The sequence below is a fragment of the Trypanosoma cruzi genome, genomic scaffold (assembly GCF_000209065.1).
Source record: "Trypanosoma cruzi strain CL Brener 1047053516789 genomic scaffold, whole genome shotgun sequence".
Lineage (NCBI taxonomy): Eukaryota > Euglenozoa > Kinetoplastea > Trypanosomatida > Trypanosomatidae > Trypanosoma > Trypanosoma cruzi.
The window spans coordinates 71709-89394 of record NW_001849461.1 but is presented as its reverse complement, the minus strand read 5'-3'; the positions used below and the strand labels follow the sequence as shown (position 1 = coordinate 89394).

At 49.3% G+C, this 17686-nt stretch overlaps 7 protein-coding genes across 7 annotated transcripts, besides 16 other annotated features; all 7 read left to right on the top strand.

Moving 5' to 3' along the window:
• Nucleotides 1-15: part of a microsatellite that runs on past the window's edge.
• Nucleotides 1-871: part of a sequence feature (areas merged during assembly that could not be assigned to a particular haplotype. This can correspond to areas where the two haplotypes were merged or to regions with more than two copies in the genome that were merged during assembly.) that runs on past the window's edge.
• On the top strand, nt 171-3182 carry Tc00.1047053508355.200 (vacuolar protein sorting protein 16, putative; the record flags this gene model as incomplete). The annotated part of the gene is made up of 1 exon (XM_816020.1): nt 171-3182. The coding sequence occupies one exon, from the start codon at nt 171-173 to the stop codon at nt 3180-3182; it is 3012 nt and encodes a 1003-aa protein (XP_821113.1).
• Nucleotides 872-3321: a sequence feature (heterozygous, non-Esmeraldo-like haplotype).
• Nucleotides 3322-3978: a sequence feature (areas merged during assembly that could not be assigned to a particular haplotype. This can correspond to areas where the two haplotypes were merged or to regions with more than two copies in the genome that were merged during assembly.).
• Nucleotides 3979-4188: a sequence feature (areas merged during assembly that could not be assigned to a particular haplotype. This can correspond to areas where the two haplotypes were merged or to regions with more than two copies in the genome that were merged during assembly.).
• Nucleotides 4189-4400: a sequence feature (areas merged during assembly that could not be assigned to a particular haplotype. This can correspond to areas where the two haplotypes were merged or to regions with more than two copies in the genome that were merged during assembly.).
• On the top strand, nt 4194-5585 carry Tc00.1047053508355.190 (choline/ethanolamine kinase, putative; the record flags this gene model as incomplete). The annotated part of the gene is made up of 1 exon (XM_816019.1): nt 4194-5585. The coding sequence occupies one exon, from the start codon at nt 4194-4196 to the stop codon at nt 5583-5585; it is 1392 nt and encodes a 463-aa protein (XP_821112.1).
• Nucleotides 4401-6412: a sequence feature (areas merged during assembly that could not be assigned to a particular haplotype. This can correspond to areas where the two haplotypes were merged or to regions with more than two copies in the genome that were merged during assembly.).
• Nucleotides 5751-5771: a microsatellite.
• Tc00.1047053508355.180 (hypothetical protein, conserved) lies at nt 5797-7716 on the top strand (the record flags this gene model as incomplete). Its single annotated transcript, XM_816018.1, has 1 exon — nt 5797-7716. The coding sequence occupies one exon, from the start codon at nt 5797-5799 to the stop codon at nt 7714-7716; it is 1920 nt and encodes a 639-aa protein (XP_821111.1).
• Nucleotides 6413-6420: a sequence feature (areas merged during assembly that could not be assigned to a particular haplotype. This can correspond to areas where the two haplotypes were merged or to regions with more than two copies in the genome that were merged during assembly.).
• Nucleotides 6421-16054: a sequence feature (areas merged during assembly that could not be assigned to a particular haplotype. This can correspond to areas where the two haplotypes were merged or to regions with more than two copies in the genome that were merged during assembly.).
• On the top strand, nt 8096-8743 carry Tc00.1047053508355.170 (hypothetical protein, conserved; the record flags this gene model as incomplete). The annotated part of the gene is made up of 1 exon (XM_816017.1): nt 8096-8743. The coding sequence occupies one exon, from the start codon at nt 8096-8098 to the stop codon at nt 8741-8743; it is 648 nt and encodes a 215-aa protein (XP_821110.1).
• Nucleotides 8931-8954: a microsatellite.
• Tc00.1047053508355.160 (hypothetical protein, conserved) lies at nt 9184-11586 on the top strand (the record flags this gene model as incomplete). Its single annotated transcript, XM_816016.1, has 1 exon — nt 9184-11586. One exon carries the CDS (start codon nt 9184-9186, stop codon nt 11584-11586), a length of 2403 nt encoding a protein of 800 aa, XP_821109.1.
• Nucleotides 11298-11391: a microsatellite.
• Tc00.1047053508355.150 (proteasome regulatory non-ATPase subunit 3, putative) lies at nt 12182-13186 on the top strand (the record flags this gene model as incomplete). The annotated part of the gene is made up of 1 exon (XM_816015.1): nt 12182-13186. One exon carries the CDS (start codon nt 12182-12184, stop codon nt 13184-13186), a length of 1005 nt encoding a protein of 334 aa, XP_821108.1.
• Nucleotides 13636-13660: a microsatellite.
• Nucleotides 13795-13835: a sequence feature (A-rich).
• Tc00.1047053508355.140 (hypothetical protein, conserved) lies at nt 13885-17277 on the top strand (the record flags this gene model as incomplete). Its single annotated transcript, XM_816014.1, has 1 exon — nt 13885-17277. One exon carries the CDS (start codon nt 13885-13887, stop codon nt 17275-17277), a length of 3393 nt encoding a protein of 1130 aa, XP_821107.1.
• Nucleotides 16055-17686: part of a sequence feature (heterozygous, non-Esmeraldo-like haplotype) that runs on past the window's edge.
• Nucleotides 17418-17454: a microsatellite.

The following is a 17686-nucleotide window of genomic DNA, read 5'->3' as shown; positions in this document are numbered from 1 at the left end:
TTTTTTTTTTTTTTTGTAAGGAACGTTGTTATTTGATCTGTTCGCCGTAAATCCTGTTTCTGCTGTGCATTTGCGTACCATATTTTTTGAACATTCACGGATATTTTTTTTTTTGTGTGAAAGGATAGAAAAGGGTGCCTCTCCTCCAGTGTGTGGGGAGGCGCAATGTGATGGTGAAACGACTGGGCGAATGGTTCCCTTTTTCTTCTGAGTTGTACTGCAGAAAACTAATACTGTATGATCGCATGTTCTGGGATGCGCATGAGGAGCCACTTGTGGAGAAAATGTCACCCTTTTCCCTGGCCACGTGTGCTTTTGTGTGTGCAGCTCCATTTGGGGGATCCGTCGCTGTCATTCATGCCGTACCGCCCCCAACCAACGCTGGTGATAATGAGGGAAAGGTGGCCTGCAGGGTGCATGTGTACACGAGCGCTGGTGAGTTTCAGACGAGTCTGTCTCTTCCGGGGGAAGCGGGTTTACCTATCGACATGGGATGGACGAAGGAGGAGGTTCTTGTCATACTAACGGATCAACAAGCCTGCGTTTTCTTTGGAGCTATTCACTTGGGAAGTTCCTCTTTGAATTCAGACGGCTCTTCATCCTCGTGCATAATCCGGCTGAGAGATCATACTACATCCCCATCTTCTCATCCCGCGGGTAGTTATCTTACTCCAACATTTCTTACATGTATGCATCCCGAGGGATTGTTCTGCATCGATGAAAACAGGTGGATGCGGGGCCTGATGCACGTGGAGCGTCAGGGCCCAAAGGTGCAGGATCCCGTGCAGTTTGAGGCTGGACTCCTCCCCACCACTCTTGACTTTATTCCAGCAGAATGGAATGATGAGGGTGATACAGTGTTTTACCTGACTAGCAGGTCGCGGCTCCAGAAGGGGAATAGCACTTTACATGTCTTTACCTCCAACCATGGCTTGAAGGAAAAGGTGCAGAAGCAAATTCCTGGAAGAGTTTTGGCAATGAAATTAAACCACTCTGGCTTGCAAGTCGCACTATTTACTGACCGAGCGGAATTGCACATATTGTCGAGCAACCTGAAATCTGTGGAATTCTCTATTAAGTTGGGCTCACGTAGTCGAAGGCCGAAAAAAATGGAGTGGTGTGGGTCGTCATTTATCGTTCTCCACTTTAATGATGCTGTCTTTCACGAGTACTACCCATCCCCCACTGTTGCGCCAATGTTCTCTCTTATTATGCCAACCCTACCGGAGGCATCGGTCAAGTACGAAAGGTTTGATTGGGAACGCGAAGGCAGTGGCCATGTCGTCACCGTATCGGAAATTGATGGTATTCGAGTCATCACCGAGAAATCCTGTTACTTTCTCGAACAGGTACCGAAGAGCCTTGTTAGTTTGTGCCGAATCAAACCATTATCTCTCTCTGCCCAACTGGTCGCTGCTTACGCTGACGGAAAGAATTGCCTGCCCACAGTGTGTCGATTGCTGTCAACGTGGGGCGGTGGGGGCTTCGCTGGGAGTATTGACGAGATTATAGATGCCGCAGAGCATGAGTTTTCCCCGGATCAGCAGCATCTACTGTTGGCCGCAGCTTCCTTCTCGAATGAGGTGCATCGGCTGTATGACTCGGACACCTTTGTAGACATTGTGCGGCGTCTTCGTGTGCTCCACACTGTGCGAAACTATCCTGGCTGCCGAATACCGCTCTCATTTCGTCAATACTGCATGCTCTCTGGGCTGGAGCAGATGCGCTCACTTGCTCCCTCTGAGGCTCAGGTGCTGGTAGATCGTCTGGCTAATCGATGTTGCTTCCAATTGGCATTCGATGTTGCAGATGCGCTCAACACGAAGCCATTGCGGTTGCTTTCACAGTGGTCGTGCCATAAAGTACGTGATTCCTCACTGGATGACGACACCGTTTACGCGCACATCCGAGATGTTCTCCAGCGTTATCCCGGTTCCAGCTACGTGGAAAGCTCCGTAGTTGCATTCCGTAGTGGTCGCAGCGCACTGGCCATTGCACTTCTTAAGGAGGACGCTAGTGTACACAGAAAGGTTGTGATGTTTTTGTTACTTGGCCAGTGGGAACTTGCGTTACATTGGGCGGATCTTGGCGACGACGCCGATCTTATTCATCTAGCACTTATCTATGCTATATCATCGGTGGAGGATCATTCTAAGCTCTTCAACGTGCTATTGGGCCATCCAACGGTTTTGGCATGGATGCTGCTCGGGGCACGGCTGTTGCCGGCATGGCGAACGCTTATCAATGGAATATGTATGAAGCAATTTGACTTCAATATCGCACTTTACTGTGCACGTAGCTGCATTGCACGTGCGCTTGAAGGGGGCAAGGGTAAAGCCAAACAAGAGTCGTCAGGGCGGTCGCAGGCGCTGTTAAACGAAAATGCGTCTCAGACGATCGCAGAACAATTTTATATGCCTCCCGATGGGAAAAGTGATAACCGTACTTTCACAACGGTTGATGCACAACTCGAGTCCATACTTCGTGCATTAGCGCCACCGTCCCTAGATGACGCCTTGGCTGCACTCGGGGAGTGTCGAAAGGTGGAACGCATTGTCCGTGGAAGTTTTGGAGAGGTTGGCTCCGCCACCGCCACGAAGATCTCTTCGACGGTGTTTTCACCCATTTTTGCCGAGACGAGCGACGGGGAATGGCGGTGGCTCTCTATGCACTTTGAGCTCATAGAAATTCAAAAACGTCTTGCAGCGGAGCACGCTGACCCACGCTTTCTTCGAAGTAGCGTTGGGCACACCCTCTATCTCTGTCTCACACACGGCGACGAAGGGAAAGCGAAAGAATTACGAGCCAAGTACCGTGTCAGCGAGAAGAAGTATACCTATACAAAGTTATGTGCCCTTTGTGACACTGGGAGATGGGCAGAGGCGGAGAAACTCGGCGGGGTGTTGGGCGGCCGCATCACCTCCAGACCGTCTATCGGTTACCAGCCATTTGTTGAGCAGTTCGTTCTCCACTCGCGGGTGGAAAGCGCGTTGCTTCTCATACCAAAATTAGATGATGTCACTAGACGAGTAGACTGGCTCATGCACTTGCAGCAGCCGCGACTGGCTATTGATGATGCCTTCCGTGAAAAAGACGCGGACCTCATCCAGCATGTTTTAAAAAGGACAACCGACCTGCCAGTTCGGGAATACGGACTACGGTGCCTACAGGAGCTAAAATAAGGAAAACAGATTTATTATGGTGTCATGTTTTTTTTTTTTTTTTTTGCTTTTATCCAGATTCAGATAAGTACAGCTTGAAGATTCTTAAAGGTAAAAAAAGGGTATTGATTTCTTCTGCTGACACCCATTAAATTCCGAACTTTCCCGTCACTCTCTGCCTGCGGGTGCATGCCGTCGAGCCGTGCTGGCTGTATGCTTCTTGCACGCCGAATTTTTCTCCATTTCTTGCTTCCCGCCTTTTCCATGCAGACGATCTTACTCACTTACTTACCTAAGCGACGCCACCAATGCAAGAATGAACGCTGTGCAGCCAGTGCTATTTGGCACGTTGGCACTCACGTCTTGTTTCGCATGTGCATGCGTGAGAGCTTTGAACGCCCGGTAAAAGCGGGCTGTACGTAGGCGAGGAATCATTTTCAGTCAACGTCACCCCCGGCCCACGGTGTGGAGTTTTTGAAATTGGTGACGTGAACGGGCAGGCACCGTTTTTGTGAGGGCGAGGAAACTGTCAAAATTACTATTGCCGTTGTTGCTTTAGATGCAGCTTGTCGAATCAAGGGACAAGAAGTGGGGAATGGTGACACCTTGCCTTGCGCATCAGACGGCGGTGAGCTCTCTTGGTGAGTGCGTGCGCCGCAGTTACTACTGCTGCCGCTTGTACTGCTGGTTATGGTGTCTGTTGCTGCAGTTTGAATTGGGTGGTACGGATGGGGACAACGGTCATAAATTGCATTTGGACTAAAATGAAGCAAAGAACATTAATAATAACGTTTTGCTACTCTTTGCTATCCAGAAACATAATCTTTTTTTTGTCTCTGTGTGTGCTATTTGTTTCCTTGCATTGCTTTGAGTTATCAATGATCCCCGTATAAGAAATGGGACATTTATTGAAGGTGTTGGTGATTGGAGGTGGACGTTGCTGGTGCGTTTTTCTTTCTCTTTTTTTTGTGTGTGTTTTATACTGCATGCCTGCTTTTTTATTATTACTATTTATTTGGTGGGAAAAAAAGGATGCAGTTGGGGGGGGACAACTCACGTTCGGTCTCCATCGTTATGAAGCAGGCGGGGATTCAATCGACGCAACGCATGATTCCGGATGATGCTTCTTTGCGTCGTGCTGCCATTGTCGACGTGGTGTTGCTGTACTGCTCGGATGTTTTGTTTCCGTCCGGGTTTTGTGTGGCGGCTGGTGGAGATTCTGCTTCCGCTGAGACCTGCGATGGGGCGGAAACGCGCTGTTCCCATTTGCTTGAAGAAAATGCGGCGGCCGGGGATCTTTGCGTGGAGCGTCTCTCGGGCGGTATTACGAATGAATTGTTCCGTGCGCATCACCCATCCGATCATACCCGCTCTGTTGTGGTGCGGGTCTTTGGAAGGGAAACGGAGCGTGTGATTTCGCGCGAGAGCGAGTTCTTTTACCAGTCACTTTTTATCCCCACCTACGTGCGTGGCGCGAACTTTCTTATTTATCAATTCTTCAACCAGTACGAGGTGCTGCCATTCACGGAGATGTCATTAGAGGCGAGTAAGATGGCCTGCGAGGTGGCGGCGTTCCAGGTGCGGGCCACACTAGAGTCCAAGTGCGATCACCAAAACCCGCAATTGTCGGGGGAAGAGCGGGCGTACTGGGACGCGGTCGGCGTGACGCTTGGAAGCAACTCTTCCGCAGAGTTTGGCACGTGCCGATTTGATCGCGAGGAGAATTACACCCTACATGCACTGACGAAGTGGGCGGAGCAGATGTTGTCTGAGGGAGTTCTCAAGAAGGTGTCTGCGAAGAAACGGGCGGAATATGAAGAGGCCGCCAGGCATTTGGAGGGAGAGGCGTCGTGGATGCGGAAACTGCTTCTCCGTCACGCATCAAGTCTGGGGGAGAGTGTATGCCACAATGACCTTCTTAGCGCAAATATTATGCGTCACAGATTGAATGGGATGCTTAAAATAATTGACTTTGATTACGTAAAGAGAAACTATTTTCTTTTTGACATTGCCAACCATTTTAATGAGTACGCGGGGCTGGAATGTGACTATGACCGGTACTTTCCTTCCGATGAGGAAATGTCAAGATTCATAGGGATCTACAGGAAGGCAATGCGTGCGGAGCTAAATAAATGCCGTGAAGACGCACGTTGCAGAGAACTGGGTGAGATCATTCCTGGGCAGAGTCACTTTTTTATGTGTGCGGCAAACAGAGAAGAAGAACAGGAGGAAGAGCAGCGGACAATTGCACATTGGGTGAGGCTTGTCAAACTTCTTACATTAGCATCGCATCTCTCTTGGGGCATTTGGGCCTTGCTTCAGGAGGCGGTTTCGGCGCTAGAAATGGACTTTTTAGTCTACGCCAAGTGTCGTCTGAAACGTTATCTTGAAACAAAGTACACATTTTCCGCAGGGTTTAATTGAGCAATGCGACACGCATGACATGGACACACACACACATACAAATGCATAGCTTGAATCCATGTGAAAAGCAAAAATATTTCTCTTGTAGAATATTTTTTTCTTTTATTTATTTGTTTTTTCTTTTTATCTCTCTACCCGCTTGTGTTGTCTGACTTCTGTGTTCCCTTTTTTTTTTTTTTTTTTTTTGCTTGTCATTTTGCATTTTTTCTGCATGTGTTGGCTGAACTGTTGTTTTTGTGGCTCTCCAACAGAAGCTGCGGCGTGTTGCGTGGAATCAGGGTGTTTGAGACAAATGCGTCAAGGCTGCCGCATGCATGAATGTGACGTCAGTGATGTGTCAGCCGCTGCAACGGAGGAGGCTGTGGCTAACGTAATAGCAGCAGCAGCCAACTGCTCTGACGGGTCAGACGTCGTGTTGATTCGGCTGCGCCTCCTGCACGGGCCGAGTGAAACTCACACGGGGTGGAGTCGGCGGGAAAAGGATATGCTTTTGCTGTGCCTTGACCGCTCAGTGCCGCGTGTGTGCCCGCCGATTGACCCACTGCAGTACACGCAGACTCCGCCGGAGTTTCTATTGGAGAACGGGGTACGTGTGGTGCGTCTAAGCATCACGCCCTCTTCGCGTTACTCTTCTTTCACCACGGTGCCCCATCGGGTGGAGGGAAGTTGCCTGCGGCCACATTCGACGTCGGCAGACATCACGGACAATAACAGTGCTTCTGCTGCGGGTGCGGTAGAGGACAATGAGGATGTCGCAAATACGACGCGACTCGCACGCCGGCGTTGGAGGAAAGCTGCATGGATGACGGCCCGCATCTTCAACGAGGGCGGTTGGTATCATGCGGAGAGAAGATATGCCAAAGTTCACAACGAGAGAGTTGGTAGCGGTCGCAATACCGTGAACAGTGAGAACATCCTCGATGCTGCCATGCGCCTTACTGAAAAGCGTCTTCTTCATGTGGATGTGTTTGGAATGGAATTTATTGGAGTCATTGTGGCGCTGACTTCGCGTTACGCTTACGTGGCGGTCCCATTTTTCCAAGACGGGCGGAGTATTCCTCATTGGACGCTTGTCAGCCGTTTGGGAATACCTTCTTTGCTGGAGGAAGAAAAAAAAAAAAATTCAAGAAAGCGTGAAAGGAGCGATCGCGTGGTGGATGATTCGAAGTATTTTTTGAATGAAGAAGAATTAGTGTCGCATGATGCGAGGCCGTTATTGCGTCTCCCGCCTGATCACTGTGTCCGGGTGGTATTGCGGGCACATAAGGTTTATTGCAAGCATCAGCGCAGTGTGATTGATGGACAGGCATTGATTTCTGTTGCCTTTGAAGATGCGGCTATTATTAGTTGCACAGCAGTGGGAGATAAAAACAACTTTATGGAATCCCTTTCAACATATTCGGATGTTCTGCAGATTGTGCAGGCAAGTTGTGCGCGGTTTCTGCGCGGGTATGGCAAGTATACGGAGATGCCTGCCGACAATGCAGGGGAGCGCCTGTTCACTGCGCTAACCGACACAGTCTCGGTTCACTTGAAGAAGTTACGCGGGAGAGAGGGTCAGTCACCCGTGACGGTTTCATCACCGCAAGAGATTCCAACGCTTGTTGAGGGGACTTGTGTTGAATTCAAGGCGAAGGTTGAAAGGTGGCAGGACAGTGCGGACGACATTTCTCCGGGGCAGAGGAGACACTCCACTGTGAACCTTGAGCGTATTCGGCATACCGTTGCTGCCATGGCATCCACGATGGGTGGTGTTCTTCTTGTTGGTGTCACCGATGATGGGGAGGCGATTGGCCACGCGAGGGATGCTCTGAAGGAGTTGCGTCTTTCAGGCTTCTGCCCGGCGATGGTAAAGGGCACCGTCACAGTCACTGAGATGCGTGCCGTGTCGGGGGATCGCCCAACGACGATGCCGAAAGACTGGTGGAAGAAGGCCAACCCGCAAAAGCGAGAGCAGCAGACGGTGGAGGAGAAGACGGATCGTGTCGTGACCGTCATCACGGTGAAGCGCGGACCGGCACCCTTTTACACGACGTCGCGGTGTTCTGTACCGTACACACGGGGTTTTGCCAGCACAGTTCCTCTGCATGTTGTCGTTTGTGCGCGGCGCATCGCTGATCTACTGCCGTAGTCCCAGCTGTGTGACGGGCATTGATATAAGCGAAGGGTAAAATAAGGTCGGATAAACCGTGCCTGGAGTAAACCCCATGAACAGAAGGGGTAGAAAAGCAGAGACAAAATAAAAATGGAGGGAAACGCACTGAATTACTTTTTACTCTCTCTCTTTCATCCACGTTGTCTTTTTCCTCGCTTTTTTTCTTGGCTGGCCGCTTCCGCTGCACACATACACACACAAGGTGGGGGAAACGGCGAGTTAACACGACACAGAGACAATAAGAAGGAAAGAAAAGAAGGGGCGAGGCGGCAGAAGTAGGAACGAAGGGAGGAGACAACTTTTTGCCGTGGTTCCATCCAGTTGATTAGACACTGCGCATACATTTGGAGGTACCATGTCGTTCATAAAAGATCTTTTCCACCGCGAGACGCCGCAAGAGGCGATGCGAAAGTACAAGCGCGGTCTTGACCGCACCATTCGCGATATTGATCGTGAGCGGAACAAGTTGCAAGTCCAGGAACGTAAAATTGTTATCGACATGAAGAAGATGGCAAAGCAGGATCAGATTGACTCGGTGCGTATCTTGGCACGTGACCTGGTGCGTACTCGGAAGTATCAACAAAAGATGTATCACATGCGTACACAAATCCAGGGCGTCGCACTTCGTATCCAGACAATGCAGTCTACTGGGCAGATGGCAACCGCGATGAAGGGTGTGGCGAAGGCCATGCGTGGCATGAACAACAGAATGAACATACCCGAGATGCAGCGGGTCATGCGGGAGTTTGAGAAGCAAAATGAGATGATGGGAATGAAGGAGGAGATGATGAACGATGTCATTGACGATGTGATGGACGACGATGGCGAAGAGGAAGACGAAACAGAGGTCGAGATTCAGAAAGTGATGGACGAGGTTGGATTAGAGTTTAAAAGCAAAATGGGCATCACGGACTCGATGTTGCCAGCAAAGCAGCAGGAGGATGCGGAGGACGATAAGGAGCTCGAGGCGCGTCTCGCAGCGCTAAAATCTTCAATGAAGTAAAGTAGAAGGTGTTTTTTTTCTCTCTCTTTCTCTCTTCCTGTTTGTGTGTGCATGCCCTTTTCTTGGATGTGGCATTGCTTAGTTGTCGTCTCATCCCGGCCTCACCTTCCCAATGCTCCCGGTTCCTCTCTACAATTCAACATACTGCGAGTAAATGAAACAAACGACCAAATATGAGAAAAAAGAAAAAAATAAAAATAAAAATAAAAATTACTCTGTGTCTTGTTTCTTCCCGCTATTCGTTTGCCCACTTGTCACTGCTGCCGAACTTGTCTAACAATTTAAAGAAAAGAAAAAAAAAAAGAGTTTTTTTTTTTTTTTGTGTGTGTGTGTGTCGGGGGGTATTTTGTTGTCTGGCAGCCACTGGATTTGAGCAAACATACCACATACTCCAAAAAGGGGAAAATATATATTTAAAAAGGGAGGGAAGGGAAGTGGCGATGTCTGCATTAACTGAGAGTTTATTGGACCTCCACAAGCGATGGTACGAGCGGCCGCTGCCGTTGCGCTCCTGCAGCCTAAAGGAGGTTGCAAACAGTGCGGTTTCAAAGGATGATATGGACGCGATGTTTCGCGAAGCGCAGGAAGCCCTTGACGCCGAGACGACGCAGAGCCAAAAGGACAAGGGACGCTGGTACAACTCACAGTTCATCTCCCGTGGAACAACGGCGGATAAGATTGCCTCTGCTGCAGTGAAGCTGAGCGACGTGGATTTTATGTTCTTTTTGGATGGGTTTAATCTTCTTTTTGACACAGCACGCACCGACACACACCACTACGAGGCGGCTCTCAAAGGCCTTGCTGTTGTTTGGCCCAAACTACTGCCCCGTCGCCCATTGAAGCGCTTTGTGTCGCAGTTTTTTGCGACGCTTCCAACGGATGCGAGGGACCGGAAGACAGTTCTGGTGTATTGGTACATTGAAGACTACTTAAAGCGCACCTACGCTCAGTTTCTTTCACTTGCGGAGGCCATGCTGAAGGACCGACTGCAGAAGCGACGAGAAGCGTGGCTAGAGGTTGTGGGGAAACTTATGTGTAGTATTGCAGAGAGCCGTCATGTGGCTATGGCAATTATTGTTGATAAGCTTGGCGATCCTGCTTCCTCTGTGGCACATAAAGCGTACCATCACTTGCTTGCCCTCCTAACGGAATCTTCTACGCACCAAGCGATGTTGTTTGTGGAGTTGGAAAAAATTGTCTTTATGAAGAATTGCCCTGTAAACACGATGAAGTACGCTGCTAACGTTATGAATCAGTTTGTGTACAACAAGGAGGAGCGAAAACTTGCATTGAAAAGTGTTCAAACGTACCTTTCTCTCTTTCGCCAACTTGTGATGAATGCCTCGGTGGATCTTTCCGTGACAACCGCTATCCTCGTAGGTTTGCGTCGTGCATTTCCATACGCTGGTACAGACATTGCACCACTTGAAGAGCATTTAAATGCACTTTTTGTTCTTGCCAACACGGGTAGTTTCATGCAGCGCGTAGCGACTCTTTCTCTTTTGCAGCTTATAGCTCAGGGAAAGGGTGCAACGGAGGAGTTTCGGAATCGCTGGTATCGGGCCTTGTACAATCTCCTGTTGATATCACCGAAACAGCTTTCCCATTCCACACAAATGGCGGGTTTTTTTTCCATGTTGCACAAGGCGCTGCGTATGGACAAAAATGAAGAACGATTGGCGGCCTTTGCACACCGGCTGATACAACGATCGCTGTATTTTAAGGAGTCTGTGGTGTGTGCCATCCTGCTTATGGTTGGCGAACTGTTCCAGGCGCATCCGCGTCTGCGTGCGTTGGTTTTGGGAACGCGAAAGAAGCGGTCTACGGATGAGGCGGAGCGTTATGATGTGAGGCACCGGGAGCCGCAATTTTCACAAGCCACAAAAGAATCCTTGTGGACCCTTGGGACTCTTGTACGACATTCCCATCCATCGGTTGTGAAACTGGCGGTGATGTTGATGTTTCAGGAGGACGTTGTCTTTGATAGCCACCCGCTGGACGAGCTTACGTTGCCAAATTTTCTCACGATGTTTGTTGATGCCAAGGCGCAACCGAAGAAGGAGGAGATGAGCACAGGAATGTCTGTATTCAGTCGTGCTGTGCACGCCCCAAATATTCCTAGTGCCTCGGATCCGTATTTTATTCAAGCGAGTGCACAGCAAGTGGATGTCTCCGCACTTTTCCTTCACCGCTACGCCGTTCAGCGCCAGCGTTTTGTTGATGGACTTTCGCAGGTGCGCTCCACATGGGGTGACGCCAGCGGGGAGGCGGATGTTGCGCTACGCGTTAAGGATGTTGATGCCTCGCTCTTTGGACCCTCTGGCATGCTGAGGGAACCCAAAACCACAGCGAGTGGCGGAGTCAACGGCGAGAGCACAAAAACAGAGAGAAAAAAACTGTCCAAAAAGGAGAAACGGAACAAAGAGAAGCCTGTGGAGTTTGACGAGGAAGTGCTGAGCAACGACAGTGACAAAAATGAAGGGCATCACAAAGACGATGATGAAGACGATGGGTTTGACTTTGTTGGGAGCGACGGGGACTTGGAGTGGGGCAGCAACGACGAAGCGGCGTACGATGATCTCGACAAGGACGACGAGGAAGAGGATTACGAAGACGACGAATATGATGATGATGATAACGTCGATGACATTGCATTGGGTGGTAAGAAAGGTTCAGCTGAAGTGGACGGCGAAGACCTCGCCGAAATACTCGAGTCGAATCGCAAAGGCATGTCGAAGAAACGCCAACGCGCAGAAGCGTGGCTTGACCGCGCTACGTCCACATCTGCGGCACCTTCATCGCAGTCAACTCCCTACAGCCGCCGCCGCCGCCACCACACATGATGACGGTGCTGGGGACGGCGAGGGGAAGGCGGGGTGGTTGGTGTCTGCATTCTCACTTGTTTTTTTTATCACTGTTCATATGGGGAGGGTATGCCACCATATTGTGTCGAGACGCAGCCTCGGCTTGTTGAATGAAAGGAGTAAAACAACAGCGTGGTGATGGTGCGGCATGATGAATGCGGTGGGGAGGAGGTGTAAGAAAAGAAAAAGAAGAATATATGAAGTTAAACAAACACGTCGATTAATTCATGAATGCAGGGACGCGTTCTGTGGGTCCGCATCAACTGTGACTCACCTTTGTCATTAATTTGTTTTTATGGATGAATGGTGGGTATCCTTTAAACTGTTGATTGTGATGGCCCGTTATGGAATTGCGTGTCGGGTTTGATTGGATGCATCTATTTTTATTGCATTTTCTTTTTTTCCTTTTTTGCCCATTCTTACGCAAACACGTGTGTAAGTGTGTATACTCCAACGGGCACAATTATCCAACATTTTTTTTTTTCTGTTTCAGGAGCAGCTCATCCATTTCTTGTGGTTTTTGACTTATTTGCCTTTTGCCGCGCGTGACTTGTGTGAATTGTTCTTGTGCGACATGCCGCTTATTGTCCCGACTCCACCTGCGCATCCAGCGCAGTCGCCCAACCAGGCAAATGGCGAGTTGCTCGGGCGTCTCATGAAACTCTATCGTGCGCTATGTGTGCGTCACGACGAGTTGGGACAAGAGGTCATCCTGAACGACATATTGGCCTTTCTGACACGAACTCACCAGCACGATATGGCGGAAAGTGTCATCGCCACCTGTGAGATTAGTCTGCCGCACCGCTCCAACAATCAGGCGGCACGCTACTTCTACTACGTTGGACTCACGCGTGCTCTTCGGCTTGAGTACGTGGATGCGAACCAGTGCCTGCAGCAGGCTCTGCGCAAGGCTCCTGAGCGTGCGTTTGGCTTTCGTGTCGCGGCGACCAAACTTGCGCTCGTGGTCCAGTTGCTGCTGGGTGAGATTCCGCCCCGTTCGGACTTTTTGCAGAAGGATATGCGGGAGAGTCTTTCGCCGTACTTGCAACTTGCCTCCTGTGTGCGATTTGGGCAACTGAGTCGATTCATGTCCATTCTGCAGCAGCACAAGAACATTTTTGAGCATGATCGCACCTATTCTTTAATTTTGAGGGTACGGCAGCATGTCATCAAGACTGGGCTGCGCCGTATTTGTCACGCGTATAGCCGCATTAGTATACCTGACATCTGTTTCAAACTCTCCATGGAAAATCCTGCCGATGCAGAGTACATTATTGCCAAAGCTATTCGTGACGGTGTCATTGACGCCGTAATCGACCACGAGAAGGGTCATCTCATCAGCAGTGACACCGTGGATGTGTATTCCACATCTGAACCACTTCTAGCCCTGCAGCGCCGCATTCAGTTCCTCAACGTCACACACAATGATGCCAAGCGGTCGATGCGTTACACCGCAGCTGATCCTGAGCTCGAGGAGGAGCGAAGAAAAGTGGATCGCGAAGAGATGGATTCTGCTCTGCGTGCTGCCCTGGAAGATGAGGAATTGGGCGGCACCGATTTTGAGGATGGTTTGCCGTAGCCGGTTTCTATGACGGTTGTGAGCAATAAGCAAGGCAGTTCATGAATGTGCCCTTTTAATGCATTTTTGCTGCCACAATTGTTTTCTTGACTAGACGGGACTCCAAATATCACACGCGACTCCCATAACTTTATAAAAAGGAGGGGAGAGGGGTTGCTGCTTTTGAGAGTCCACGGAATAAGAACAGGAAGGGGGGGGGGGGGGGAAAAGAGAAAAAATTGAAAGGAGAGACACACGCACAAAAAAAAAAAAGAACACGGAGGAAACAAGATGAGTACTTATTGCATACATGTATATTTATATGCGCCGTTGTTTGATGCAGAGACATATAGCTGTTGACGTAGCAGTTGGTTTCTTTTGATTACGAAAAAAGAATATTTAAAGAAAAATGCATTGGTGATGTGACTGTGGTGTTATATATATATATATATACATGCGCCTTTTCGTGGTCTTTTTTTTTCTCTTCTTTTCTTTCGCCTTTATGCAGTGGGATATTTTTTTTTGGCGTGATTTGTGATGTGTATGGGTCCCTTTTCATGTCTGGTGACGGGCATTGTTTTCACTGTATTCGTTTTCTTTTGTTATTGCTTTTGTGTGTGTGTGCTTGCTTTTTTTTTTTTTTCTTCTTTTTTCTCTTTCTCTCTTGTTTGGCATGCACTCCCAAGAAGAAGAGGAAAAAAAGAAGCGGTTGGAAAACAATGAGTGAGGTCTTACCAAATGAAAGTGTTCAACAGAAGAACGATGAAGAAGGAGAAAAAAGTGAGCAGAAAAAGGAAAGTGACGCCCCTCTTCAACCGGAAAATGATGAGTTTGCCAGTGAAGCGGTGTTGATGTCTTTTGTGCCGCCGATCCCTGTGGACCGTCTGGAAAATTTGGAAATGTCTTTCTCCAGGCGCCGCTCATTACGAAATTGCTCTATTTCCATCTCGAGAAATGTTGACACGGAATGCGGCATTTCTTTACGCTCTGCCCCCACCTCGTGTAGGAGCTCCAAAGTTAGCAGCCTTCGTACCAAAGGCAGTGTGCCTGAAGGCCTTGAGAGGGCAGTCGCCATGGTTCAAACGTACCCGCTTATGGCTGTCGAGGGCACCGCCTTTGAAAACCAGATTCTTCGTCACGGCACGGGGGAAAGCGGGGTGGCGGCTTTTGCCGGACGTTCGCTCACTTCAACTTCAAACACTGAGGAGACAGAGTCGTCTATTTCGGATTTGACTGAGGTGCTGGGTCGGCTGCGTACAGGCAGTAGTGCGGTTCTTTTTGCATCGCGTCTAAAGCGAGCATGCATGTGGAATGCGATTATTGTGAACGTACTAGCTCATCGCGCATGGCATGAGTCATTTCGCCTTCAACGTCTTCGTGCAACGTTGGAGTTGTTACTTCTGCCTGTTCTATTGCGGAAACGTGGAGAGAAAAAATCGGGAAAAGGACATTTTTTTCGCCCGCGCCCCCGTGGGCCGTGTGTATTGTGTGATGATGAGGGTTTAAAGCCACAAGGGAACTTCATTTGGGAGCACTCTGCTTTTTTTCGTAAACTGGGAAATCTGAAGTTCTGTGAGGAAGTTGCGGAGATTGTTGTTCGTTACCGATATTCCGCAGGAGACCCGATTGTTTCCGTTGGCACACCTGCACAAGATGCCATGTACATACTTATTTCCGGTAATTGTGATGCTATCATTTCTTCCGATGAACCGAACGTTCCTGTGAGACGCTCAAGACTGGCGGTCGGTGAGGGGTTTGGTGGGCTGTACGGTGGAAGGGAGGTTTTCACCAAGTTATACCGATCCATCTCCCAGTGTATTGTCTGGGTGATTAAACGTGAGGAATTTGAATCCACTTTTTCTCAACATGCAGACGAGCACATGAAAAACGCGTATTTGGACGCGCTGAAGAAACATAATATGGAGCATCTGTTGCGTGATTACCCCATGCCTCAGTGTATGTCACGTGTACCGATTTACCGCCGCATTGATGGATTGATTGAGGAGTACGCAAAGGATTTTGTGCCAATAGTTTTAACAAAAGGAGATATTCTCTTTGAACAAGGGGATCGCCCTGGTGATGTCTATTGTCTTGTGGAGGGCCATGTTCAACGAGAACAGACTGGAGCAGACATGAGATATGAAACCGGCACGAAGCAAATTATCTCTCCAAATGAATCCGACAACAACTTCTCACTCAGCACTCGTTTTGTGCTCTTGGGAGAGGAGCCACACATTTTGCCGGGCCTGTTGCGATACCGATGCACGGTGTTCAGTCGTGCCGCTTTGTTTTACAAGATCAAAGGTGAACGTTTTGTTGATGCTTTGCTGGACGACGCCAAGCTCTTTCTTTATGTCCGAGAGAGGCTCACGGCTCAGATACGTCAATCTATGCGAATATCTCCCGATGCTCTCGCCAAAGTGCCTCTTCTGAGGGAAATGCCGACTCTCCATCTTAACGCCATTGCAAATGCTGCTGAACCTCGTGTCGTGGAACGGTGCATCTCAATATGTGACCCCGCGCAATCCGTTCGGGAGATTTATTTGGTGGTGTCAGGCGACGTGCGGGATCCTCGCAATTTCAACCGCACAACAACGCTGCCAATGTCGCCTCCCGCCAGCGAGGACGAAGAGGCGGTGGAAAATACAAATACAAAGGGCAAAAAAGAGAAGAATGTCAAAATTGCTCCCCCAGGGCGCGGAAAAGGAAAGGGAACTTTAGCTGTTCATTCTCCTAACGAAACCCTGGGTGTGCAAAGTCCTCATTTTAAAGATTCCGGAACGGCGTTTGGGAACGCAGAGACCACACACTTCCAATGGCATTTCTTTCACAGAAACAGCAAGGGTGAGTTCTCGAGTGGCGTCATTTATCCGGACGAGCAGCATGAACTCACACCACCACTTCCGCCGAACCCCGCAAAGAACTTTATTTGCACCGTCGGTGGTGGATGGGAAGGACTTCTTTTGGAGAAGTGGCCGAATGGATGGGAGACGACCAACACCGTCGAGCTCTGGGCTATTCCCACCTTGACCATACGGACGGAATTTAACAGTTTACCAAAGTCGTTACAAAACTCGATTCTGATGCTTGCCCGTACAACGCAGATGCACGCCCTTTGCTTGCCATCCATTGTGGTGGCGAAACTGCCACCCATGAGTTCTTTTCTGCCACCAGAGAAACGCCTCACAAAACAGGGCTTGGGAATTGAGAAGAGTCCCTCTCAGGAAAAGAGTGCCGCATCTCACCCACGCAAGTATGCTGGGAGTGGCCAATCACACGAGCGTTCCACAGCAACAGGCAATAGGCACGGACGCGCCGCCGGTGATCTCTCGGGATCGCATGCAAGTATACTAAGCGGATCATCAGCATTTTTTTCTACGAATGACACAAGCGGCTCAAAGAGAAAAAATTTACCGAAATTGACGTCGCGGCCCCCAGGCCCTGACTCCAATGCAAAGAAAAGCCTACGCCGATGGACCAGGGGAAAAGATATAAAAAAGGTGGCTGAAACCAAAGAACTGGCGTTTGCTGGGGAGGAAACGCCTATTGAAGCACCAAAACCCAAAGCGGGACCTCCGCCGCTCCTCTTTATTCGAAAGAACGCTTCCAAGGGGGTAGAAAAGCCGCCCATAATTACCCCCGAGATGTGTGCGATTTATGCTGGACAGGAGCCAGAGAAAGGCATTATTCAATACCCGCAACTGCCAGAAAACAAACGCATGGTGAAGGTCAGAAATTTTACGATGCCTGCCGATCAAAAACCCAGCTGGCCAGTGGTAGCTGGGGGGAAGAAGCAGTGGTTTCAGGTGGTGCCAAGTTTTGCTCCCCTTCCAGGTACAATCCATAACCAAAGCTACATAGCCAGTGTACCAAACCTCTTGCCGAACGCAGCGTTGATGGTAAAACGAGATAAAGGGTGTGGCGAAGTATTGGCCTCTCAAGCAAACTACTTTGCATTTCTGGCACACAGAAAGCGTCAGCATGAAATGGGATGTGAATCACCATCACCACCCTCAGCTGCTGAACCAAAAATCTCTTCTTCCGACGCAAGATCACTTTCGCCGCAAATCATGGGTCGGCCCGTTCCTGGGCGACATGTGTATTGTGTGTAGAAGAGAAAGAAAGACAAAAAGGTTGAACAAGGAGGAGAGAGAGAAGAAGTGGTATTTCAAGAAGACATGTCACGCACATATATTTGCGTGAACAAGGCTGTGTTTCCTGTTCTTTAACGCCGAATGGAAGGGAGAATTGGGAGAGAGAGAGAGAGAGAGAGAGGGAGAAGGGGAGAGCTGCGGGTGGAAAAGGACTTTGACAGCACAAAGAGACCGAACGAAAAATGAAGTGGGAAAATAGTGACATTTACACGACAGTCTCTCTCTCTATTTCTGCGTGTGTGACAACTTGGGAGTGTGCGGTCTCTAACTCCTTATTGTTGTTGCTGTTGTTTTATTATTTCCATCTTTTCGGCTTGCAATGTGTAATTAGCCTCCGTATATGTATTTTAGACAGACATCTAACCCT